This window comes from Hemitrygon akajei, unplaced genomic scaffold (genome assembly GCF_048418815.1).
Source record: "Hemitrygon akajei unplaced genomic scaffold, sHemAka1.3 Scf000054, whole genome shotgun sequence".
Taxonomy (NCBI): domain Eukaryota; kingdom Metazoa; phylum Chordata; class Chondrichthyes; order Myliobatiformes; family Dasyatidae; genus Hemitrygon; species Hemitrygon akajei.
In genome coordinates this window covers 1,310,728-1,337,236 of record NW_027331940.1, presented here as the reverse complement: position 1 = coordinate 1,337,236, position 26,509 = coordinate 1,310,728, and the positions used below count along the sequence as shown (strand labels likewise).

The following is a 26,509-nucleotide window of genomic DNA, read 5'->3' as shown; positions in this document are numbered from 1 at the left end:
TCTCTCATCTCTTTCGGCTCCATGCATAGATAGGTACACTGAACATCGGGAGATATTTTGTGACCGTTAACAGGGCAACAAGGAAAGCTCAATTTCTCTCTATAAATTATCCTGCCACCAACTTGGTGGAAATGTGCTCATTACAGTTATTGCTTACAGATTTCACAAGAATTATTCTGGAATGAGAAGTTCTAAGTATAAGGGGCATTTGGTGTCTCTGGGCCTGTGCTCAATGAAGAGATGGTGACTTGGAAACAGAAATGTCAATGAAATCCTGAGGACTGGATAGAGTGTTAGAGACAAGATGTTTTCAGCAGTAGGAGAGTGTAGGATCTGAGATCACAACCTCAATCTATTTATTTATATCTGTGGACCTTCTCTTCCATTCTTCTGTCCGGTAGCAGGATCTGATTATCACCTGCATCAATGCCTGGGTTGATTTTTTATATATATAAAAAATTCATTTTATGATGTATGACCTATCTTCAAATTTTTGATTACAGAGTTGTATACCTTTATGTGTTATGCTATAACATTTTGATCAATTTTATTACAATATATGAATGTACACAAGTTATGTTGAGATGTATCTATGTGTTGCACTCTGTAAATCTTTTTTTTCTTCTGAACAAAAATATTGTAAAAAGAAAAAAGATCGTAGTTATAGGTTATTTGCAGACACGAGAATATAACGGAATTTTAACCACTTAAGTGAACAAAGAAGGACACTTCATGGTTATCACCACAATGTATTGTGTGATATCCTTCGTAAATATCCTATAGTTGACATTTGAAAAAGATAGGCCGCATCCAACAACGTGTTTTGATTTTGGAACAGCTTCGGCACTGCTGGAAGTTCTGTAGAGATGAAACTACTAACAGATTTACTGGAGGCACCTTGAGACAGGGTTAAAACAGCCATTAGAATTTTACCTTCCCCCTTACAAAATGGCTGACAGCTCAGCATTTATCTTTGTCATAATGAAACTCAAAGTATGTGAGGTTGATCCTTATTTCCTATTTTCAGTTAGTCCTGCTCAGCCACTTCCTCCATCACCAGGGTCACAGCCCACCAGAGCTGCAGAGTGTTGAACATTTTTATCGCTCTCTGGTCACTGCCCCTCAGTGGCCTCAGGAGCCGGTGTGGAGACCCGGATGCCTTGAGCATCCACTGTATGGAATATGTGATGTTTATGTTGCAATAAAGAGATAACTAATGAATGTAGGGATGGGATTTATGCAAATCTGTTTAGGATGTCACAAACAGGGATCACTCCCTCCACAATTCCCTTGTTCATTCATACCTCCTCACTAACCCTCCTCCACAAACTTATCCCGGCATACGGCCTAAGTGCTACACCTACTCGTACCCTTCCTCTCTCACCTCCATTCAGAGGCCAAAACAGTCCTTCCAGGTGGGGCACCACCTGGGTAGCATCTGTGGAGAGACTCCACTCTCAGTCCGGAGGGAGGTTCCGGGCCAGAAAAGTTGACGGAAATAGTCAGAGAAAAGAGGTGATGGGTGGGGATGGGGCAAGAGCTGGGGTGTGAGAGGTGGGTCAAGGTGAGGGGGAGGTGGGAAGGTGGAAATAGTGACAGGTGTGGAATGAGAGTAGTCGGGGCAAGATGGCGTTGCGGAAGATGGTATTTAATTCCATGGAGGATTATCCAACAAGTTAGAGAGTATTTATTTTAGAGATTCACCAGACTGATTCCTGGAGGACGATGAAGATCAGTGATCATCGTCACATAAAACAGAGTTCGGCAGATGTGTGGAAACCGAAGGGATCGAGGAAATGGTGATCAGGCAGGAAGATGTGGCTGAGATCGGAGAGCAGCCGCCATCTTCTTGATGGTTAGAGGGGCTGAAAGTCCACTTCTTGCTGTTTTTCACTTGACGTTTCAGTGTTCCTGTCTTGTGAAGTCCTGTAGGAATGTTAATAGGAATTTGTGTTTGTAAATATAGAGCTAATTTGAATGAAAACAGCACAATTCCGGTTTGGGTCTGAATTGTGCATCGGACCGGGATGGGAATCGAACCCGTAACTCTGAGAACCTGAAGGTGGAGCTGAGGGGACGGCGAAGGCACTGAGGGAAAAACTATAAACGTAGCTGGTGTAAATATGAAATTATGTGTAAAATCCGGCAAGTAGGTCGGGCAGCGTGTGACACCGGTTCAGATGGGAGAATTTCCCCGTCACGTGATCCACTTCTCGTTCCCATTTCAAACGCAGATCTGCAGCATCTGCGGCTTTTCGAGGCTCCGCCCCCGCTCTCACAGTCCCCGGATGGGCCATGGTTTTCTTTCCGTTCTCTGTTGAAGCAGATCGTCGGCATAAAGCCAGGGGTCGGATCACTGTCTGCGGGGCAAATTGATCAACTTCTCATCGGTGAGTATTGAGGCCGCTCCAGAGAGGGAACGGGACCGAAAATTTTTGGGGGGAGACCTGATGTTGTTGAGTGAGTCCCGTTAACTTCCCCGAACGGGCGGCCGCGTCCCGCTTCCTGGACACAACCTGCCGGAGTTCGGTTCACACCGAACCGCCCGAAAGATGAGCCGCCGCTCAGCCTCTGTTGCTCGGGTCACAGGAGCGGGATGAGGTGCTGATGCCCGGACTAAATCCATCCGTTCAGTTGTACCTGGGGAACTTCACCTCCATCATGCGGCCCGGTATCGGATCCAAACTTCACCTGCATCGACGCCTGGGGTCGATAATGGTTTTACAGCACACTGAAAGCGGCCGTTCGGCCTTTTTGTGTTCTTCCAGACAGAGAGGGTTAAACAGAGTAATCGCACCCTCGGGAGACTCCTCCACGTGTATGGGTAATTTCACCTTTCCTCGTTCAGACAGGACAGTGAGATCCAGATCTCTCACGTCCTCTCGGGAGACTGGGAAGTTTATTTCCATCTTATTTCCATTGCTACGACTTGCCGAAGTCCTGACAGTGTTTCCCGATATCTGGCCCTATTAATGCGAGAATTAAGTCTTATTCATTTATCTGGGTTTCTCGGAAATGTGTACATTCCCTCCAGAATTTCCATAGGAGCAACCCGGACTGCCTAATATTCCCACACGATTAAAATGAGGAATCTCATTTAAATATTGTTGAGTGAGTGCCGTTAACTTCCCCGAACGGGCGGCCGCGTCCCGCTTCCTGGACACAACCTGCCGGAGTTCGGTTCACAACTTGCCGGAGTTCAGTTCACACCGAACCGCCCGAAAGATGAGCCGCCGCTCAGCCTCTGTTGCTCGGGTCACAGGAGCGGGATGAGGTGCTGATGCCCGGACTAAATCCATCCGTTCAGTTGTACCTGGGGAACTTCACCTCCATCATGCGGCCCGGTATCGGATCCAAACTTCACCTGCATCGACGCCTGGGGTCGATAATGGTTTTACAGCACACTGAAAGCGGCCGTTCGGCCTTTTTGTGTTCTTCCAGACAGAGAGGGTTAAACAGAGTAATCGCACCCTCGGGAGACTCCTCCACGTGTATGGGTAATTTCACCTTTCCTCGTTCAGACAGGACAGTGAGATCCAGATCTCTCACGTCCTCTCGGGAGACTGGGAAGTTTATTTCCATCTTATTTCCATTGCTACGACTTGCCGAAGTCCTGACAGTGTTTCCCGATATCTGGCCCTATTAATGCGAGAATTAAGTCTTATTCATTTATCTGGGTTTCTCGGAAATGTGTACATTCCCTCCAGAATTTCCATAGGAGCAACCCGGACTGCCTAATATTCCCACACGATTAAAATGAGGAATCTCATTTAAATATTGTTGAGTGAGTGCCGTTAACTTCCCCGAACGGGCGGCCGCGTCCCGCTTCCTGGACACAACCTGCCGGAGTTCGGTTCACAACTTGCCGGAGTTCAGTTCACACCGAACCGCCCGAAAGATGAGCCGCCGCTCAGCCTCTGTTGCTCGGGTCACAGGAGCGGGATGAGGTGCTGATGCCCGGACTAAATCCATCCGTTCAGTTGTACCTGGGGAACTTCACCTCCATCATGCGGCCCGGTATCGGATCCAAACTTCACCTGCATCGACGCCTGGGGTCGATAATGGTTTTACAGCACACTGAAAGCGGCCGTTCGGCCTTTTTGTGTTCTTCCAGACAGAGAGGGTTAAACAGAGTAATCGCACCCTCGGGAGACTCCTCCACGTGTATGGGTAATTTCACCTTTCCTCGTTCAGACAGGACAGTGAGATCCAGATCTCTCACGTCCTCTCGGGAGACTGGGAAGTTTATTTCCATCTTATTTCCATTGCTACGACTTGCCGAAGTCCTGACAGTGTTTCCCGATATCTGGCCCTATTAATGCGAGAATTAAGTCTTATTCATTTATCTGGGTTTCTCGGAAATGTGTACATTCCCTCCAGAATTTCCATAGGAGCAACCCGGACTGCCTAATATTCCCACACGATTAAAATGAGGAATCTCATTTAAATATTGTTGAGTGAGTGCCGTTAACTTCCCCGAACGGGCGGCCGCGTCCCGTTTCCTGGACACAACCTGCCGGGTTTGGTCCAAGTTGTGGGACCTTCACACCGAACCGCCTGAGAGATAAGCCGCCGCTCAGCCTCTGTTGCTCGGGTCTGGTGGAACGCAGTAGGCCAGGCAGCATCTATTGGGAGAAGAGCTGGCGGCGTTTCGGGCCGAGACCCTTCGTCAGGACTAACTGAAAGGAAAGATAGTAAGAGATTTGAAAGTAGGAGGGGGAGAGGAAAAGTGAAATGATATGAGAAGACCGGAGGGGGTGGGGTGAAGCTGAGAGCCAGAAAGGTGATAGGCAAAAGGAATACAGATCTAAATGAGTTAAATGAGGAATCTGTTTTTTTTTTACATGAACCGAGGTACAGTGAAAATCCTGTCTTTGCCATGATCGGCATAGATCAAGCATTACAATAGTACAGCGAGGTGATAAAAGGTATAACAATAACAGAGTGTAACAAATCATTATGGTCACAGAGAAAGTACAGTACAGGTAGATATATGACGCAAAGTCACATCTAGTTAGACTGTGAGGTCAGCAGTCCATCTCATCACACTGGGGAGCACTCAGTTCCCTTATAACAGCAGAACGGAAACTATCCTGGAGTCTGGTGTTACGTTTCTGTTTTATTTTGTTCTCAACCCAATCGGGGACTGAGAAGTGAAGGGGATTTTCCATTATGTAGGCTGCTTTACTGAGGCAGCAGGACATATAGACAGAGTCGATGGAGGGGAGTTTGGCTTCTATGATGTGCCCACTGTTCTCTGTTGTTTCATTCATTTAAACGAAGTGCAATAGCCGTATGTAGATGTGAAGCATCGGGATGGGATACTTTCTGTGGAGCATTGATAAAGCTTGTAGAGTGGAAAAGGACATATACCACAATTTTTATTGATTGTTTTGGTTTTGTTATTTTGGAATCTGTTATCTAGCAGGGTGTACTATTATTTCAGTATCCGTGTATTGCTGGAGGACCATCAGACATTGCCTTGATTCCATCTCCCTCCTGGTTTTATCTGCTTATTCCCTGCCCATCTTGTTCAACATCTGTCCAGCTTGCATCCCACCACCTTAATTATACATATCAACCATCTCGCTACTAAACATTGTCTTAGTTGTGAAGATTTGTCTTGCACCCATTCCAGGATTTTTTTATTATTATTATTAGCTAGAACTACCAGAGGTTAAATTGAATACAACACGTTGCAGGGGGATCGTTTTAAATTATTATTATTATTAGCTAGAACTAACAGAGATTAAGTTGAATACAACACGTTGCAGGGTAAAAGCAGCCATTACAATTTTTGTTTCACCATTACAAAATGGCTGCAGTGTTAATCTTTGTCATGATGAAACACACAGCATCTGATGCTGAGTTTGTTATTTCCCTTTTCGGTTAAATTTAGTGAGCCACTTCCTCCGTTTCCAGGGTAACAAACCACCAGAGCTGCAAGGACTGTTGCAGATCTTTATCGCTCCGTGAACACGGCCTCTCAGTGACGCTCCCCCTCAAATTCCCCTTAAATATTTAAATTTTCGGCCAAATCCATGCCTTCACCAATCCCGATGGGCAATAGCCTACATGCATTCACCCTATTTATAGCATCATAGGTTTTGTATGCTCTAGGAGGGGTTCCCAACTTGGGGTCCACAGGCTCCACCGTTCAGCATAGCAGAAAATGGTTCGGAACCCCTGCGAGCATCTCTCCTGATTCTCCTGTGCTTCAGGTTATCAATTTCTAATCTGTTCAAACTGCCGCTGTAACTCAGTTCCTTAAATGACAGCAACATCCGTGTCTGCCAGGCCTCCTGCACCGGCCTGTCACAGGGTCCGAGGGAGACCTTGTCAGGCCCTGGGGATTTATCCATCCTAATTCTTCTCAAGGCGGCAAACTCCTGTGGTGTAATCCGTACACAATCCGTGACCTGACTGGCTTTCGTCATTTCTATAGTCTCTATCTGTCTCCCAAGTAAACACAGGCACTGAGATGTCATTGAAGATCTCTCCCATCTCTTACGGCCTCATGCGTAGATGAGCACGCTGATCTTTAGATGTTATTTTGTAACTTTTCGGGGCGGGGAGGAAATAACAGGTTTTCTCAGTAATTTATCCTACTACCACATTGTCTGCTATTCATGAGAATGTGCTCATTACAGTTGTTGTTTACAAAGTTCACAAGAGTGATTCTGGAATGAAAGGCTTTATGTATGAGGAATACACGAGGAAATCTGCAGATGCTGGAAATTCAAACAACACACACAAAATGCTGGTGGAACACAGCAGGCCAGGAAGCATCTATAGGGAGAAGCGCTGTCGACGTTTCGGGCTGAGACCTTTCGTCAGGACTAACTGGAAGGAAAGATACTAAGAGATTTGAAAGTAGTGGGGGGAGGGTGAAATGCGAAATGATAGGAGAAGACCGGAGGGGGTGGGGTGAAGCTGAGAGCCAGAAAAGTGATTGGCAAAAGGGATACAGAGTTGGAGAAGGGAAAGGATCATGGGACAGGAGGCTTCAGGAGAAAGAAAGGAGTGGGGGGGGAGCACTAGAAGGAGATGGGGAACAGGCAGAGTATGGGCAGAGAGAGAAAGAAAAAAGGGAGGGGGGAAATCTATATATCAGGGATGGGGTAAGAAGGGGAGGAGGGGCATTAACGGAAGTTAGATAAGTCTCTGCTCTTATTATCGATGGAGGGATGGTGACTCTGGGAACAGCAACCTCAGTGAAATCCTATGTTCTGGATAGAGTCGATGGGGACAAGATGTTTTCAACAGTAGGGGAGTCTGGAACCTGAGGTCACAATCTCAATCCATTTAATTGTATCTGAGGAACTTCCCTTTCATCATTCTGTCCAGTAGCAGGATCTGAAGTCCACCTGTATCAATGCCGGGGGTTGATCGCAGTTAGAAGATATTTGCAGACACAGGAATCTGACGAAAGTTTTAACCACTTAATTAAACAAAGAAGGAAACTTCATGGTTATCACTACATGAAACGTGAAATTAAAAAAAAAAACACGAAATGCTGGCAGAACTCAACAGGCCAGACAGCATCTATGGGAGGAGGTAATAACGACGTTTCAGGCCGAAACCCTTCATCAGGAGTGAAGTAACATGAGATGGTCGAGGGGGGAATAAGAAGTGGGGGGAGGGGTGAAGTAGAGAGCTGGGAAATGATAGGCTGGAGGGAAATGGTCTAGGGGGAATGTGGAGAATTATGGGAAATAAAAGAGAAAGAAAGGTAGGGCTGGGGGAGAGATGTTTCTCTTTGGTTCTCTTTCTCTCTCTTTCCCCCTCACTATAATCTCTCCCCCCAGCCCTGCCTTTCTTTCGCTTTTATTTCCCATAATTCTCCACCATTCCCCTATCCAATTTCCCTCCAGCCTATCACTTCCCAGCTCTCTACTTTATCCCTCCCTCGACTTCTTATCCCCCCTCGACCATCCCATGTTACTTCACACCTGATGAAGGGTTTCGGCCCGAAACGTCGTTATTACCTCCTCCCATAGATGCTGTCTGGCCTGCTGAGTTCTGCCAGCATTTCGTGATTTTTTATTTATTTCCAGCATCTGCAGATTCACTCGTATTGCCTTTGAATGCATTGTGTGATGTCCTTTGTAAATATCCCACAGCTGACATTTGGAACAGATAGACCACATCCAACAACGTGTTTGATTTTGGACCAGCTTCTGCTCTGCTGAAAGTTCTGTAGAGATGGAACTACCAATATATTTACAGCATGCACCTCGTGACAGGGTTAAAACAGCCACTGGAATTTTAGCTTCCCCATTACAAAATGGCTGAGAGCTCAGTATTCATTTTTGTCATAATGAAACACAGAGCATGTGAGGTTGAGTTCCTTATTTCCTTTTCCAGTTAGTTCTGCTTCCTACATCACCAGGGTAACAGACCACCAGAGCTCCAAGGAGTGTTGAACACTTAGGCGTTGTTGAGATTGTACCTAGAATATGGTGTAAAATCCCGCTCCCCTTACTAACACGGGTTATACAGACGAAAGAACAAACTGCCGGAGGAACTCAGTGGGTCGGGCAGCATCTGTGGAGGGAAATGGACCGTCAACATTTTGGTCTGAGACCCTCCCTTTGGACTGAGAGCAGACAGGAAAAAGTCAGAGAAAGCAAGTGAGGGTTGGGGATGGGGCAAGAACTAGGGAGTGGGAGGTGGATACAGGTGATGGGGGAGGTGGGAAGTTGGAAATAGTAACAGGGGGTGGAACGTGAGTGGTTTGGGCAACACGGGGCAGCAGAAGGTGAAATTTAATTCTATAGAGGATTAACAAAGAGGTTAGAGAGTGTTTATTTTAGAGATTTACCAGCCTGTTTCCTGGAGGGAAACAGAGATCAGCAGAACGAATGAATCGAGGAGAAACATGTGGCTGAGATAGGAGAGGAGCCGTCATCATAAACACAAAATACTCTGCAGATACTGGGGTCAAGGCTGGAGGAACTCAGTAAGTCGGGTAGCATCCGTGGAAATGAACAGTCAACGATTCGGGCCGAGACCCTTTGTCAGGACTGAAGAAGGAGGGGCAGGGGCCCTATCAAAAAGGTGGGGGAGGGTGGGAAGGAGAAGGCTGGCAGGTGCCAGGTGTAACAAATCATTCTGGTTACAGAGAAAGTGCAGTGCAGGTAGATATGTGGTGCAAGGTCACATCGATTTAGACTGTGAGGTCAGGAGTCCACTCATCACGCTGTTCGCTTATAACAGCAGAATGGACACCGTCCTTGAGCCTGGTGGCATGTTTCTGTTTTATGTTATCGTCGGCCCGATGGGAGTATTAGAAGTGAAACAGTTCAGAGGATCTTTCATTATGTTGGCTGCTTTACTGAGTCAGTGGGAAGTATAGACAGAGTCCATGGAGGGGAGGTTGGTTTCTATGATGTGCTCAGCTGTGTCCACAGTTCTCCGCCATTTCATTCAGTTAAAGGAAGAGCAGTAGCCTTATGAAGATGTGAAGTATCGGGATGGGATACTTTCTGCGGTGCGTTGATAAAGTGTGTAGAGTAGAAAAGGGCACATACCAAAGTTCTTATTGTTTGTTCTGGTTTTGTTATATTGGAATCTGTTATCTACTAGTGCGTACTATTATTTCAGGCCCATCAGAGATCGTCCTTCATCCCCTTCTCCCATCTGGCTCCATCTGCTCATCCCCTGCCCATCTTGTTCAACCTCTGTCCAGCCTCAACCCCACCACCTCAATGATATATATCAACCATCTTGTTCAACCTCTGTCCAGTCTGTATCCCACCACCTCAATGATATATATCAACCATCTTGTTCAATCTCTGTTCAGTCTGTATCCCACTCCCTCAATGATATATATCAACCATCTTGTTCAACCTCTGTCCAGTCTGTATCCCACCACCTCAATGATATATATCAACCATCTTGTTCAACCTCTGTCCGGTCTGTATCCCACCACCTCAATGATAGAAATGAAACATCTTGTTCAACCTCTGTCCAGTCTGTATCCCACCACCTCAATGATATATATCACCATCTGGTTCAACCTCTGTCCAGTCTGTATCACACCACCTCAGTGATATATATCAACCACTTGTTCAACCTCTGTCCAGTCTGAACCCCAATGCTGCAATGATATATTTCAACAATCTCTCTTTCAAACTTTGCCTTCATTGTGAAGTTTTCTTTTGCATCTTTTCCAAAATTGGTTTTTCGCTAGCTAGAAATACCAATTGAACACAACACGTGGCAGGGTAAAAACAGCCATTTCAATTTTTGATTCACCGTTACAAAATGGCTGCAGTGTTAATCTTTGTCATAATGTAACCCATAGCATCTGATGTTGAGTTTGTTATTTCCTTTTTCAGTTATTTTCGGTGAGCCACTTCCTCTGTTTCCAGGGTAACGGCCCGTCAGAGCTGCAGCAAGTGTTGCACTTTTTATCGCTCTGTGGTCACCGCCTCTCAGCGTAGAGACAGTGGCCTCGGGAGCAAATGTAACAGAATGATAGTGGGAGGAAAGGATGCTGTGAGTATTGACTGTATGGGATGTTTTACACCAGGATCTCAATGAACTGTGAACTAGCAAACTTGTTGGGGTGGGATGGTATTTACAGGCTAGGGTGGCAATCAGTTACTATCAGTGCATTAAAATGAAGAGGGAGAAATACTACAGTTACAGGAAGTTTAAAGTCAGGAGGAGAAAATACTGGAAACGCTCAGCAGATGGGCAGCATCTTGGACAGTCTCAGTTCTGGAACTGGATCTTCCACCATTTCTCCTTTCAGAGATGTAGTCTGATGTACTGAGTTCCCAGCATTTTCTACTTTATAATTTTACATTTTGTTCCTGCTACATAGCAGCCAGCTGTGCTGGGCAAGATCCCACACAGCAGGAAGATTGTGATCAAATGTGCTCGGTTTAGCTGCTGGTGTCAGGCTGAAGTGTATCCGCATCCTCTATACAGACCGGGGAACCAGCCTGAGCACCTGCCCCGGCACAGGGTCATTCGGTTCCAATTCCACCTTAGTCTGTGAATCGGAAATGGCAGGAACACCACGGCAGATCGCCGGCACCAAAGCGTCTTGGTATGCGTGATGATATTGGGCCGGTGATTCTGAGGATATGGAACTGGCAGTATACGGGCTTCAGTCCAGGTTGGTAATTCGACAGCTGGGATCGGAATTTTCTCAGTCTGCAGTGAAGCTGAAATCCAGGGATGTTGGACATTGGTTATCGGAAGATCACCGTCTAAACTGCCCACTAGGACATCATATCTGTCAAGTATTTTGGAGTTTATTTAAGAGATAACTAGGGAGTTGGGTGAAGTTGGGCAGTGATGTTGTTCATCTGAACTTTGGTAAAGTCTGTAACAAGATCCCACATGTCAGCTGATCGGGAAGGTTCGGTCATGTGGGAGTCACGGGGAGCTGGCGAAGTGGAATCACACCGGGCTCGAGAACAAGAAACAAAGGGAGATGATTGAAGATGGTTTTAGCGAATGGAGGCCTGTGATGAGTGGGATGTGTGTGTCAGTGTCGAGACCTCTGTAATTAATTCATGCCATTGATTTGGATGTGAATGTACATGACACGGTGAGCAAGTTTGAATTGAATTAAGTTGAATTGATTTCTTAAATCCTTCACATACATGTGGAGCAAAAATCTTTACGTTACGTCTCGGTCAAAATGTGTAATGAAAGTAATTTATAATAATTTATAATATATTGAACAGTCAATATAATATAGAGTACACGCAATTGAGCGTGAGTTAACTAGTCTCATGGCCTGGTGGAAGAAGCTGTTCCGGAGCCTGTTGGTCCTGGCTTTTATGCTGCAGTACCGTTTCCCGGATGGTAACAGCTGGAATAGATTGTGGTTGGGGTGACTCTGGTCCCCAATGATCCTTCGGGCCCTTTTTACACACCTGTCCTTGTAAATGTGCTGAATCATGGGAAGTTCACAACTACAGATACGCCGGGCTGTCGGCACCACTCTCTGCAGAGTCCTGCAATTGAAGGAAGTAAAGTTCCCATACCAGATAGAGATGCGGCAAGTCAGGATGCTCGCAATTGTGCCCCTGTAGAAAGTTCTTAGGATTTGGGGGCCGATACCGAACTTCCTCAACCGTCTGAGGTGAAAGACGTGTTTTTGTACCTTTTTCACCGCACAGCTGGTGTGAACAGACCACGTGAGATCCTTGGTGATGTGGATGCCGAGGAACTTAAAGCTGTTCACCCTCTCAACCCCAGATCCATTGATGTCAATAGGGGTTAGCCTGTCTCCATTCCTCCTGTAGTACACAACCAGCTCCTTTGTTTTTGCGACATTGAGGGAAAGGTTGTTACTTTGCCACCACTGTGTCAGAGAGATGACCACTTCCCTGTAGGCCACCTCGTTATTGCTTAAGAGGAGGCCAATCTATGCGGTGTCGTCGACAAACTTAATTAGCAGATTAGAGCTGTGGGTGGCGACACAGTCATGTGCATACAGGGAGACTAAATTCGGGAGACTGGCTTATAAGGCAACAGGTGACAATGAATTTCAAAGACATCTTGGTCAGTTATGGAGATGGGCTGAGTAATGCCAAATGGTTTCCAACTTGGACAAGTGAGCGATGGTGCATTTTGGACCGTCAAACTAGGTGGGAGTGGTATAGTGAATGGGAGAGCACCGAGTGTTGTGGAACAGAGCGACCTGGGAGTACAAGAGTAGTCACTGAAAGTGGACGTGCAAGTATAGAGGGTGGAAAAGGAGGATTTAATCATGCTGGCTTTCATCAGTTAGGGCATTGAGTTCTGGATGATGGGCATTATATTGTTGGTGTGGCTACACAGAGTATTATGTACAGTTGTGTTGACCCTGTTGTAGGAAACATACTATCAAATTCGATAGGGTGCAGACGAGATTGCTGAAGATGTTGCCTGGACTAGAGGGCCGAGTCATAGGAAGAGGTTAGCCGAGATGGATCTTTACTCCAGAGGAGAATGAGGGTGACATTGTAGGAGTTTATGAAATCAAGTGGGAGCATAGGTAATGTGGTTGGTCGTGGTATTATCCCCAGGGTTCAAGATTCAAGATTGTTTACAAGTGTAAAGGAGAACAAAATAATTGTTATTCTGGATCCAAAGCAAGTCCTTGTAAATCTCCTCTGTGCTCCCTCTATAGCAGCCATATTGTTTCCTGTAGTGAGGTGACCAGAACTGAACACTGTACTCCCAAGCAGGGTCTAATCAAGGTCTTGTATAGCTGTAACATTACCTCACGCTCCTGAACTCAATTCCATGGCTGATAAATGTCAACACACCATATGCTTTTTTAACAACACTTTCAACGTGTACAACAGCTTGTACAACAACGTGTACAACAGTCTATCGACACGGACCCCAAGAACTCACTGATCCTCCAGATTGACTAGAGTATTACCATTAATATTATATTATCTTGAAATTTGACTGAAATGAACCGCTTCACGCTTATCAGTATTGAAGTCCATCTGCCACTTCTCTGCCAAGTTCTGCATCCTATCGATGTTGCACTGTAACATGTGACAACCCTGCAGACGATCCACAACACTCCCAACTTTTGTGTCATCAGCAAACTTACTAACCCATCCTTCAACTTCTACATCCAGGTCAGTTGTAAAAATCACAAAGAGAAGGGGTCCCAGAACAGACCCAACGGAACACTATCGGTCATCGTCATCCATGCAGAATATGGAACATCTACAACTGCCCTTTGCCTTCTGTCGGCTTGCCAATTCTGGATCCACAAAGCAAGGTCTCCTTGGATCCCATCCCTCATTATTTTCTGAATGAGCTTTCCATGGGGAACCTTTGCTAACCTCTTCCTGAAATCCATATACAGTACTTCCACTACTCTACCATCAATGTGTTTTGTTACATTCTCAAAGCATTCAATCGGGTCCATAAGGCATGACCTGCCGTCGGCAAAGCCGTGCTGACTATCCCTAATCAGATTATGTCTCTCCAAATGCTTACTGGTCTATACTTTCCTCAGTTATCTACTCCCTTTCTTAAAAAAGGGAACAACATTTGCAAACTTCCAATGCTCTGGTACAACTCCCCACCTCATTGATGATGTGAAGATCATCGTCAGGGGATTAGCAATCTCCTCCCTCGATTCATACAGTAGCATGGGGTATATCTCGTTCAGTCCCGGCAACTTATCAAACTTAAAACCTCTCAAAAGATCCAGCGCATGCTCTTTCTTAAAGTCCATACACTCATGTGTTTCAGTCTGCTGTAAGTCATCCCCACAATTGCCAAGGTTCTTTTCACTGGTGAAAACTGAAGCAAAATACTCAGTATCTCAGAATATTCAAATGATCGGCAGGTTGAGAAACATCTGTTGGGAATGTAGCGGTGAAATGTAACCAAGCTAATTTGCCATTGCTGGCGACCCCCCACTGGTTTGTTCTACTTACATGACGTGCCCTCAAATCCAATAATGATTGTAACAAATGTCAGTGATAAGTATTCGATCCTTTATTAGCAATCAGTAAACATACAATCTTGAAGCGATGAAACTGATCTGTACCCAAGTTTAAGTTCAGCGTATTTGAGTGGATAATAACAAAATATATGACATCCGTCAGTCCCCAGCTGGGTAATGTAGTAGGCCTCCGTTAGTCTCGATAGACATGGATTTGCACCTTGGAAAGTTTCCAGGGCGCAAGCCTGGGCAAGGTATTTTTCTTATGGAAGATCGGCAGTTGCCCGAGCTGCAAGTCTCCCCTCTCCACGCCACCAATGTTGTCTGAAGGAAAGGCATTAGGGCTGTGTACTGCATGGAACAAAGCACAAATATATAACTCACTCCCTTTGCGCGTACCACACCCCCACTGATGCAACTAGTTACCATAAAAAACATCATAAATACACAACGCAGGATGCAATGCTGATAGAGAACAGATATATGGCTCCTACACACAGGCTCAGCTCTGATACAGGGTCTCCCACCTGAAATATTAACATACTGTCTGTCTTGTTGAATAACTCCAGCATCTTATTTATGTTAATGATTATTCCCAACTTGTAGTTTTAGATGTATGGCATGTCGACATTGTGTCATATAACTAACTATCTGATAATAGCCAGGTGATAGGCTCAAAGAAATCTTAACCGAGTTTTGGTGCTAATAATGGTCTTAAAGTCCTGCCGGAAAAACTATAGTGGTTCAGGACCAGATGTCACGATGCTATAGGTGATATTGCATTGTTCAGGATGTCAGTGTCTCTCTACTACAGACTCAAATCCTATATTGCCGTGGGTGTCAATGCCAGGCGATGTTAAACTGAAAGGAGACGGTGGGAATCAGGTGTGGCTGAGAAATCTGTATAATCCAGTGACGAGAGGAATCGTCAGCATCGTCTCATCGTCAGCAGAAATGTTTCACACTGCAGTAACACTTGTCCATTACTCACCACAGCGCCACCAGTGGTAGGAGGACCAAAGCAGTGGGCGCTGTCTGCTCAATCTGCCTCGGCATTCCGTAGACGCAACACTCCTGGTCCAGGACACAAGATCGGTTCCAAAAAGGGAATTGCCTGCAATACAGAGAGTAGATACCCCAGAGAATCCTGGTCCAGTGTACAATCCATGGAGAGTTCGGAAATGGACATTGTGTGACTGTGGGTGGATGGGCACAGGTGGATCAGGCCATGTCAAGGCTTCAGTGGATCGGCCCAAGATGTTTGGAAGTGTTTGCCTCCGTTTAAAAACAAAGCAGTATTCTCCTTTAATTAATGGCTGACCCTCCTGTTGTTGTTTTGTTTTGTTACAGAACAGTAAAAACTGATCACACCTGTCCCCAAAATGGGTCAAGGTTCGAGCAGTGGAGGAGCTCCAGTGACGTCAACATCAGGAAAGGACACGGGTATGTTGGCGAATTATTTAAATTTATAAATACTCTGCGGATTCTGCCCCTGAGTTTAATGCAATATAGGCAATTCACAAAATATTTGTGAAAACTGAGCAGGGAGATGAGAGAGAGAGAGAGAGAGTTAACATCTCTGGGGGAAACACAGTCACACGTGGAAGGAGTACAGTTACCGTCTGCTCCTGCTCCTCTGACAGATTGTGATGCACATTAAAATAACGAGTTACTCCAGAAGACAAGACATTCTGCAGATGATGACAGTTTTGGGAAACACAAAGACACACAAAATATTGGCAGAACTCAGCAGATCAGGCAGCATCCATGGAGAGGAATAAACAGTCGACATTTCAGATCAGGACAACAAGGAATAGAAAGTAATGTGGAAATATCTAGAATTTCTGTCCCCTCATTTCCAGTCCGTTGAAGGGCCTTGGCCTGAAACGTTGATTGTTTATTCTCCTTCATAGATGCTGCCTGACCTGCTGAGTACCTCCAGCATTTTGTGAGATATTACAAAGATTTGCTGAGGAAGGAGTTGACCAGGCAGGCAGACAGTAACCCAGAGCAAAGTGGTGGTGATGGGTTACTATATTCTCAGGAATTAGCAGAGTCTTTCCGAACAGAGAGGTATATTCCCAGGGACAAGAAAAAGCAGCCTTCAACAGATGGAGGCGTACCCCTCCTACACTCCCGTTGCCCCTCAACCTCCAGTCCAAGCTCGTTCCTTCACACTCAACCCCCCCATATATATTTTGGTCTGTGTTTGTTGATCATTATGTTCCAGAGAGAAAGTTACTGCCGAATATGGGTCAGTAATTTATTTAATTTTCACTATTGTCCTTCACAGGTCCGAGCTCAGCGATCACCGAGCTCCTGGCAAGCTGGAATGATTTCCAGCTGCTGCAGTTGACGGACTTCTACCGGGACAGGCTGGAGCAGGCGATGGAAGGAGGGGTGCACGGAGTGAGCCTGGCGTTAACGGCCGAGAATCAGTTCAGCGGAGAGGAACATCGGGTGAGTGGAAGGGAGAATGGGTTTGAATTTTCACACTTCACCGAAATATGGTAGGAATTTTCATTTTGAAAAGACCGTGCAGCGTGACGGCAGAATGTCAGTGAGAACCGGGGCATTATTACTGGATGCCACAGGAGTTCGAGTGTGTTCTGTTCTGGGTGGAGATGATTGCATTACAAACTGTAATTGCAAACAGTGTGGATCAGGGAATGCTGCAATGTTGTAATGTGTAATCACCGAATAAACCTCCACTGGAAAAGGCAAAGGAAAGGCATCAGGTGTCAGCTGGTAATCCGCTGTCATGTTGGACACTGGCGGATTGAGGAGATGAATCACATCATCTTTTCTGCAACTTCTCTGCGACTGTTCAGTCTGCTATATATATATATATATATATTAAAAAAACCTGACTTCTTTCTTCATCTGTGATCGTTATTTTATGATCTCTGTTCTGCACCGTCAAATCCGATGAGGAATTATTTATGGATTGGGAGCCACAAATTGGGAGCCAATGAAGCGTTCACAGACCAGCCAGAATCTCATTGACTGGTGGACCAGGTTCACGGTGAATGTCCCTCCGTGTGCTCTGCACTCAGAATGTACAGTCCATGTCCAGACAGGATCAGCACCCGTCCGGGTGACTGCTCAGTGTGATCCCGTTACAGAGCACATCATTTACTTCTCATTCTCTGTGTGAATCTGTCAGTCCCCAATATGTTCACTGTTACTCTTCACAGAAAATCTCTGATCTCGCTGATAAGGGAGAGCGGACGGACAGTTCTAAACTCCTCCTGAGCCTGGTGATGGAGAAAGGCTCCCGCGCCCGGAGGGTGATGTGGGAAACCTTTGTGAAAATGCGGATTGGTGTCCCAAAGTTGGACAAAATACTGAAAGAAATACAGGAACATGGTGAGATAGTATCAGAGATTAATTTAATTTTGGAATCAAACATTACGCACTTATAATTTGAGGAATTGAAACGTGTCCAATTGTTTAAATCTGAACAGGTTGTGTTCCGGTCCATCGACCCGTACCGGAGATTCCCAGGGGGCTGAAAGGTAAGTGAAGAAACTGCTGTTTCCACCGAAGGTTGATTTTGTGTAGGGCCATGTCGTTGTTGAGTCACGGGGATTTGAGCAGGTAAATGTTCCACCGTGACACAGAGTACAGTGAGACACATGGAAACATGTTTGCTGGAGGGAGAGTTTTCACAGGACAGTATGAGGAAGCACGCAGAGAGTTGGTGAGTTTGCTGAAAGGGATCACTCCTCTTTGGCCAAAGATGTTAATTTTCAAAAGGTAACAAAGGAATTTTTCAAACTGCTCACGTTTCTGTCACCTGTGTTACTGCTTTTCCAGTCCACATTCAGACAATAAAGCCCTTCCGATTCCCTGCACTAAGGATTTGATAATTCTCGACAATTTCCCTGCAAACTTGTTCTTCACTGTTCTTCATGCTGTTTGCCGAGGTAACAGTCACGGCAGGGACATTACCACATCTATTTCTGAATACAGAACAGACTCTCTCTCTGATTATTGAAGAAAATTGTTTCTCCCACTGTCACATTCTCTAAAGTAAACATTTCAACAATCAATGTTACCTACACTCCCCGTTTCACCCGAATACGTTGTCTGGAGAGCCCACACACTCCCTGACAGAGTCCTGACACATTGTGAGACCCCTCACAACCCTGGCAGGTTCCTAACACACAGTGAGACCCTCCACACTCATGATAGCTTCCTAACACACAGTGAGACCCCACACACACCGGCAGGGTCCTGACACACTGTGAGACCCCGCACACCATAGAACATAGAAACATACAACACTACAGCACAGTACAGGCCCTTCAGCCCTCCCTATTGTGCTAACCCATATATCCTTTAAAAAAGTATTAAACCCACACTACCCCATAACCCTCCATTTTTCTTTCATCCATGTGCCTGTACAAGAGGCTCTTAAATACCCCTAATGTTTTAGCCTCCACCACTGACACTGACACACTGTGAGACCCCACACACATCTGACTGACTCCTGACACACTGTGAAACCCCACACAACCCTGACAGGGTCATGACAAACAGTGAGATTTCACAAACATCTCAAAGGTTCCAGACAGAGTGTCAGACACTACACAGCCCTGACAGGATCCTGACAATCTGTGAGATCCCACAGACTGACGGGTTACCGATGCACTGTGAGACCCCACACATCCTTACAGGTTCCTGACACACTACGAGACTCTACACACCCCTGACATCGTCCTGACACACTGTGAGACCCCACACACCCCTGACAGGGTCCTGACACACTACGAGACTCTACACACCCCTGACATCGTCCTGTCACACTGTGAGACCCCACACACCCCTGACAGGGTCCTAAAACCACTGTGAGACCCTACACACCCCTGACAGGTTCCTGACACACTACGAGACTCTACACACCCCTGACATCGTCATGACACACAGTGAGACCCCACACAACCCTGACAGGGTCCTGACACACTGTGAGACCCCACACACCCCTGACGGGTTCCTGATACACTGTCAGACATGATACTCCCCTGACAGGGTCTTGATAGACAATGACATCTGACACACACCTGATAGGGTCCTGATACACTGTGAGACCCCACACACCCCTGACAGGGTCCTGATACACTGGAATTTAGAAGGATGCGAGGGGATCTGATTGAAATATATAAGATTTTTAAGGGATTGTACATGCTAGAGGCAGGAAACGTGGTCCTGATGTTGGGGGAGTCCAGAGCAAGTGGCCACAGCTACCAATAAGGGGTAGGTCATTTAGAACGGAGTTCAGGAAAAACTTCTTCACCCAGAGAGTTGTGGATCTATGGAATGTTCTGCTTCAGAAGGCAGTGGAGGCCAATTCTCTGGATGCTTTCAAGGAAGAGTTAGATAGAGCTCCTAAAGATTGCGGAGTCAAGGGAAATGGGGAGAAGGCAGGAAAGGGGTACTCATTGAGGAATATGTGCTCAGAACCCACACACACCTGGCATGGTCCTGACAGGATGTGAGGCCCCACACTCCTAACCGGATACTGACACCTGCCGAGACCCCTCACACCCCTAAACAGATTCCTGACACACTACGAGACTCCACACATTCCTAACAGGGTACTGACACACTGTGATACCCAACACACCTCTGGCGGGGTCCCGATACACTGTGAGATACCACAAATGCCTGGCAGGGTGCTGACAATCTGTGAGACCCCATACGCCCTGGACAGTGTCCTGACACACTGTGAGACCACACACACCACTGACAGGGTCCTGATACACTGTGAGACCCCACACACCACTGACAGGGTCCAGACACACTGTGAGACCACACACACCACTGACAGGGTCCTGACACACTGTGTGACTCCACACACCCCTGACAGGATCCTGACACACTGTGAGACCCCACACACCACTGACAGGGTCCAGACACACTGTGAGACCACACACACCACTGACAGGGTCCTGATACACTGTGAGACAGCACACATCCCTGACAGGGTCCTGACACACTGTGAGACCCCACACACCACTGACAGGGTCCAGACACACTGTGAGAACACACACACCACTGACAGGGCCCTGACCCACTGTGAGACACGACACAGCCCTGTAGGGTCCTGATATACTGTGAGACCCCACACATCCTTACGGGATCCTGACACACTACGAGACTCCACACACCCCTGACATCGTCCTGACACACTGTGAGATGCCACGTAACCCTGACAGGTTCCTGATACACAATGACATCCAACACACACCTGATAAGGTCCTGATACACTGGAATTTAGAAGGATGCGAGGGGATCTGATTGGAATATATAAGATGTTTAAGGGATTGGTCAGACCAGAGACAGGAAACGTTCCCGATGTTGAGGGAGTCCAGAACAAGAGGCCACAGCTAACAATAAGGTGTAGGCCATTTAGAACAGAGCTGAGGAAAAACGTTTTCACCCAGAGAGTTGTGGATCTATGGAATGCTCTGCTTCAGAAGGCAGTGGAGACCAATTCTCTGGATGCTTTCAAGAAAGAGTTAAATAGAGCACTTAAGGATAGCGGAGATGAGGGATATGGGAAGAAGGCAGGAACGGGGTACTGATTGTGGCTGATCAGCCATGATCACATTGAATGGCGGTGCTGGCTCAAAAGGCTGAATTGCCTACACCTGCACCAATTGTCTATTATCAATTGACAAACCCTGAGACCCCACACAACCCAGGCAGGGTCTTGACACACTGTGAGACCCCACACACCCCTGACAGGGTCCTGACACACTGTGAGACCCCACACACCCCTGACAGGGTCCTGACACACTGTGAGACCCCACACACCACTGCAAGGGTCCTGACACACTGTGAGACCCCACACACCCCTGACAGGGTCCTGACACACTGTGAGAGCCCACACACCCCTGACAGGGTCCTGACACACTGTGAGACCCCACACACCCCTGACAGGGTCCTGACACACTGTGAGACCCCACACACCTCCGACAGGATGCTGACAGGATGTGAGACCCCACACTCCGAACTGGATACTGACACACACTGAGACCCCTCACACCCCTGAACAGGTTCCTGACACACTACGGGAGCCCACATATTTTTGACAGGGTCCTGACACAATGTGAGACCCCACAAACCCGTGGCAGAGTCCTAACACACTGTTAGACCCAACACAACTTTGGCAGGGTCCTGACATACAATGAGACCCCAAACAACCCAGGCAGGGTCTTGACTCACTGTGAGACCCCACACACCCCTGTCAGGGTGCTGTCACACTGAGAGACCCCACAGATGCCCAGCAGGGCGTTGACAATCTGTGAGGCTCCATACGACCCTGACAGTGTCCTGAAACACTGTGAGACCCCACACACCCCGGACAGGGTCCTGACACACTGTGAGACCCCACAAACCCCTGACAGGGTCCTGACACACTGTGAGACCCCACACACCCCTGACAGGGTCCTGACATACTGGGAGACCCCACAGAACTTTGGCAGGGTCTTGACACAATGTGAGACCCCACAGAACTTTGGCAGGGTCCTGACACACTGTGAGACACCACACACCGCTGACAGGGTCCTGACACACTGTGAGACCCCACAGAACTTTGGTAGGGTCCTGACACACTGTGAGACCCCACAGAACTTTGGCAGGGTCCTGACACACTGTGAGACCCCACACACCACTGACAGGGTCCTGACACACTCTGAGACCCCACAGAACTTTGGTAGGGTCCTGACACACTGTGACATCCCACACACCCCTGACATGGTCCCAATACACTGGGAGACCCCAAACACCCCCGACAGGTTCCCGACACACTGTGAGACCCCAAACACCACTGCCAGGGTCCCGACACACTGTGAGACACCACAGATTCCTGGCAGGGTCCTGACACACTGTGACTCCCCACACACCCCTAACATGGTTCCGACACACTTTGAGACCCCACACACCACTGCAAGGGTCCCGACACACTGTGAGACACCAGATAACCCTGACCAGTTCTTGATACACCATGAGATCCCACACCCACCTGATAGGGTCCTGATACACTGGAATTTAGAAGAATGTGAGGTGATCTGATTGAAACATATAAGATTTTTAAGGGATTAGACACACTAGATACAGGAAACATGTTCCCGAGTCCAGAACCAGAGGCCAGAGTTTAACAATAAGGGGTAGGCCATTTAGAACGGAGTTCAGGAAAAACTTTTTCACCCAGAGAGTTGTGGATCTGTGGAATGCTCTGCTTCAGAAGGCAGTGGAGACCAATTCTCTGGATGCTTTCAAGAAAGAGTTAGATAGAGCTCTTAAAGATTGCGGAGTCAAGGGATAAGGCAGGAACGGGGTACTGATTGTGGATGATCAGCCATGATCACATTGAATGGGGGTGCTGGCTCAAAAGGCTGAATTGCCTACACCTGCACCTACTGTCTATTATCAATTGACAAACCATGAGACCCCATACACGCCTGGTAGGATCCTGACAAACTGTGAGACACCACACACACCTGGAACGGTCCTGGCAGGATGTGAGACCCCTCACACTCCTAAACAGGTTCCTGACACACTACAAGACTCCACACATTTCTGACAGGGTCCTGACACTCTGTGGGACCACATATGCCCCTGACAGGATACTCACACACTGTTAGACCCCACACAAACCTGGCAGGGTCCTGACACACTGTGAGACCCCATATGCCCTTGACAGTGTCCTGATACACTGTGGGACCCCATATGCCCCTGACAGGATACGGACACACTGTTAGACCCCACACAAACCTGGCAGGCTCCTGACACACTGTGAGACCCCACACACACCTGACAGGGTCCTGACACACTGTGCCCTCCCCATACATCCCTGGAAGAGGCCGGACACAGTGCATAACCCCACACGCCCCTGACAGGTTTCGAACACACTTTGAGATTCCACGCACCCCACCCACCCACCCACAGTGCATGTTCTGATCAGCAAAGCTGCTTCTTTGTATTTTGATTCAGTGATGGTGAGAGGGGAGGGGGAGCTGTGATTCCCCGACCTGTTCCTCTGACAGAATGCCCACCACCCTCTTCTCTATCTCCATACGCCACATCAACACTAGGGATTAAAAGATTCTTCCCCAGGAGCAATGATATCTGTGGCAGTAGTGAGATGTTGTCCAGTACGGGACAGTCAGGGGTCAGTAAACTACCAGGGAAATACTCACCTTCACAGCACAGTTAATGTGGAAATGTGATGATCGGGTGTTTACCTAGACCATGTCTCTCTGTCCAGTCAGCGGTCTGTTAATTGAATTTACTTTACTGTACGAACGTCCATTGACAAATCCAATTAATGCAATAGCTTTGAGCTAACTCCTGTGTGCTTAAATACTGAGTTCTGAGTTGAGGCATCTAACAGTTTGTCCACTGTCTGTTCCCATGGAAGATATTCAACAGAAACACAAGGAGACTCTGCGGGCACAAACTGAAATACTGAGAGTGAACACGATCCTGATGAGGGAGAAGGTGAAGGTTTTTCAGCTGGTTGATCGATACGCTGAGCTCACGGTCATTTCTACTGTTCGAGATCGGAGACTGGTGGAACATGAGCTGCTGGCAAGAGGCAGAGACCACGAGGAGTGGAGAGAAAAACATCTCCGCAGAGAGCTGGAAAAAATCCGGACTGATCAGTTGTTCCAGAAAAGCTTTTCCCGGAGTGAATCCAAATCTAGGAATTCAGCAGCAGTGGCCGGGGTCCCGGGGATCGGGAAAACAACAATGGTACAAAAGATTGTTTATGACTGGGCCACGGGGAAAATATACCAACAGTTCCAGTTTGTCTTCAGTTTCAAATTCCGCGATTTAAACTCCATTAACTGTAGAATAAACCTGAAGGAACTGATTCTGGATCAGTATCCATACTTTGGGAATATCCTGAGAGAGGTCTGGAAGAACCCAGAGGGACTGCTGTTTATATTCGATGGTTTGGATGAATTCAATGACACAATTGATTTTGCTGACAGTCGGAGAGACACCGAACCTTGGTCCACATGCACAGATCCTGAATTCAAGTGCAAGGTGTCTGACATTGTGTACAGTTTAATCCAGCACAAGCTGCTCCCAGGGTGTTCAGTGCTGGTGACCACCCGCCCCACTGTGTTACATTTATTGGAAAAGGCTGAGATCAGTACCGAAGCTGAAATCCTGGGATTTTCTGGTGAGGAACGGAAGGAATATTTCATCAGGTATTTTGAAGATCAGACAGTGGCGGAAGCTGTTTTCAAACACGTGAAGGAGAACGAGATCCTGTACACCATGAGCTACAACCCCTCCTACTGCTGGATCCTCGCTCTGGCACTGGGCCCCTTCTTCACACAAAGAGTCAGGGACCCGCAGCGAGTTCCGAAGACCATCACCCAACTGTACACCTACTATATTTACAACATCCTGAAAAACCACGGCCGTGAGATTGAGAACCCCCGTGATGTGTTACTCAGGGTTGGTCAGATGGCCTTCAGAGGAGTGTCCGAGAGGAAGATTGTGTTTACAGATGGAGATTTGATCAACTACAATCTGCAGCCTTCCCAGTTCCTGTCCGGGTTCCTGATAGAGCTTTTGGAGAGAGAGGATTCTGCCCGGAGCGTGGTGTACACATTCCCACACCTCACTATCCAAGAGTTTGTAGCTGCAGTCGCACAATTCCTGATCCCAGATGGCAGAGATATTATGATACTCCTCACTGAAGCCCACTGCATGAAGGATGGGCGGTTCGAGGTATTTCTCCGTTTTGTTGCTGGTCTCTCCAACCCAATGACAGCTCGGGGCCTGGAGGAGTTTCTGGGTCCATTCCCTCATCAAACAACCTGCCGGGTGATTGACTGGGTGAAGGAGAAGGTTAAACGCCAGAGTGGAAACACAAGGAGTGAAGTTGGTAAAAGGAGCCTCCTGAACACATTGCACTACCTGTTTGAATCTCAGAATCGTGGGCTGGCTCAGGAGACACTGGGATCTGTGGAAACACTTTCATTCAGTGGTATGACACTGACCCCGATTGACTGCGCGGTCCTGTCTCATGTCATCGGACTCTGTGATACAATAAAACACCTCGACCTGGAGAACTGCCACATTCAGTGTGAAGGAATCCAGCGGCTGGGACCCGGGCTGCACAAGTGCCAGGAGCTGAGGTAACTTGATTTATCTCTCACTCTAAACTGTGAAACTGTTCCATTGTGTTGTTTCAATGTAAAGGAATTTTGGTAAATTTGTAGTAAATCAGTTTGTGAAGAATTGTGACAAATGCCCACGGGGATTGGTCAGTAATTCCCCAAGGACGGGGGGGGGGGGTTCTGTGGTTCCTTGTGAAGGGATGTTGGAGACTTCATCAGATGATTGAACAACGGCCATTGGTTTAATGGTAGTAAACCACAGGAATGGCCGTGTTTCTCGCTGCCTGTGACCCGTCCGTTGACAATATTCCTTCTCACTGTTACTGACACCCAGACCGACACTGACTGCAGCAGGTGGGTCAGAGATTCACACCCCCTTCCCGGTGAGGGACAAGAGACAGTCAGCAGACTGTCCCAGTGAGAAGGAAAGAAATACCATTGTGAGATTGTCCTCCCCGTGTGTGACTTTGCTCACTTCCAGATACGTAAAGAATGAGGGCGCATCTCCTCTGGGGCTCTGTTCAGACCCAACACACACGTACAAAAAATTTCTGCATCCTCTCGTCTTGTAGGATTATCGTTTACCCTTGGAATCCTCCTGTGGGACATCTCATCCCAATCTCCCTTCCATTCTTTGGAATCTCGCCACCATCCCCATTCCTCCTGTGGGCTCTCTATTATTCCTCATCCTCCTGTGAGATCGCTCTTCCCCACCCCCTTCCCCTTGTGGGATCTCTCCTCCCCATCCCTCTTCCTCCTGTGAGATCTCTCTTCCCCATCGCCCTTTCACCTATGAGATCGCTCTTCCCCATCCCCCTTCCTTCTATGGATTTCTCTTCCCCATCCCTTCCTGCTGTTGGAACTCTCTTCCCCATACCCTTTCCTCCTGTGGGATCTCTCTCCCCCATCGACTTCTTCCTGTCGGATCTCT

General features: G+C 47.3%; 2 protein-coding genes across 2 annotated transcripts in view; one reads left to right on the top strand and one right to left on the bottom strand.

The window, feature by feature from the left end:
- The window catches only part of LOC140721345 (NACHT, LRR and PYD domains-containing protein 1a-like), a 30,812-nt gene extending 24,375 nt beyond the window's left edge, over nt 1–6,437 (bottom strand). The window contains 2 exon segments of the mRNA XM_073036187.1: nt 4,038–4,312; nt 6,135–6,437. Of these exon segments, the coding sequence (XP_072892288.1) occupies nt 4,038–4,312; nt 6,135–6,437 (578 nt within the window).
- LOC140721396 (NACHT, LRR and PYD domains-containing protein 3-like) overlaps nt 2,210–26,509 on the top strand; it is a 40,663-nt gene continuing 16,363 nt past the window's right edge. The window contains exons 1-6 of the mRNA XM_073036246.1: nt 2,210–2,390; nt 15,779–15,871; nt 16,722–16,888; nt 17,626–17,797; nt 17,896–17,946; nt 23,859–25,596. Coding sequence (XP_072892347.1) covers nt 15,811–15,871; nt 16,722–16,888; nt 17,626–17,797; nt 17,896–17,946; nt 23,859–25,596 — 2,189 coding nt within the window. The 5' untranslated portion in view covers nt 2,210–2,390; nt 15,779–15,810. The remainder of the gene's footprint in view (nt 2,391–15,778; nt 15,872–16,721; nt 16,889–17,625; nt 17,798–17,895; nt 17,947–23,858; nt 25,597–26,509) is intronic.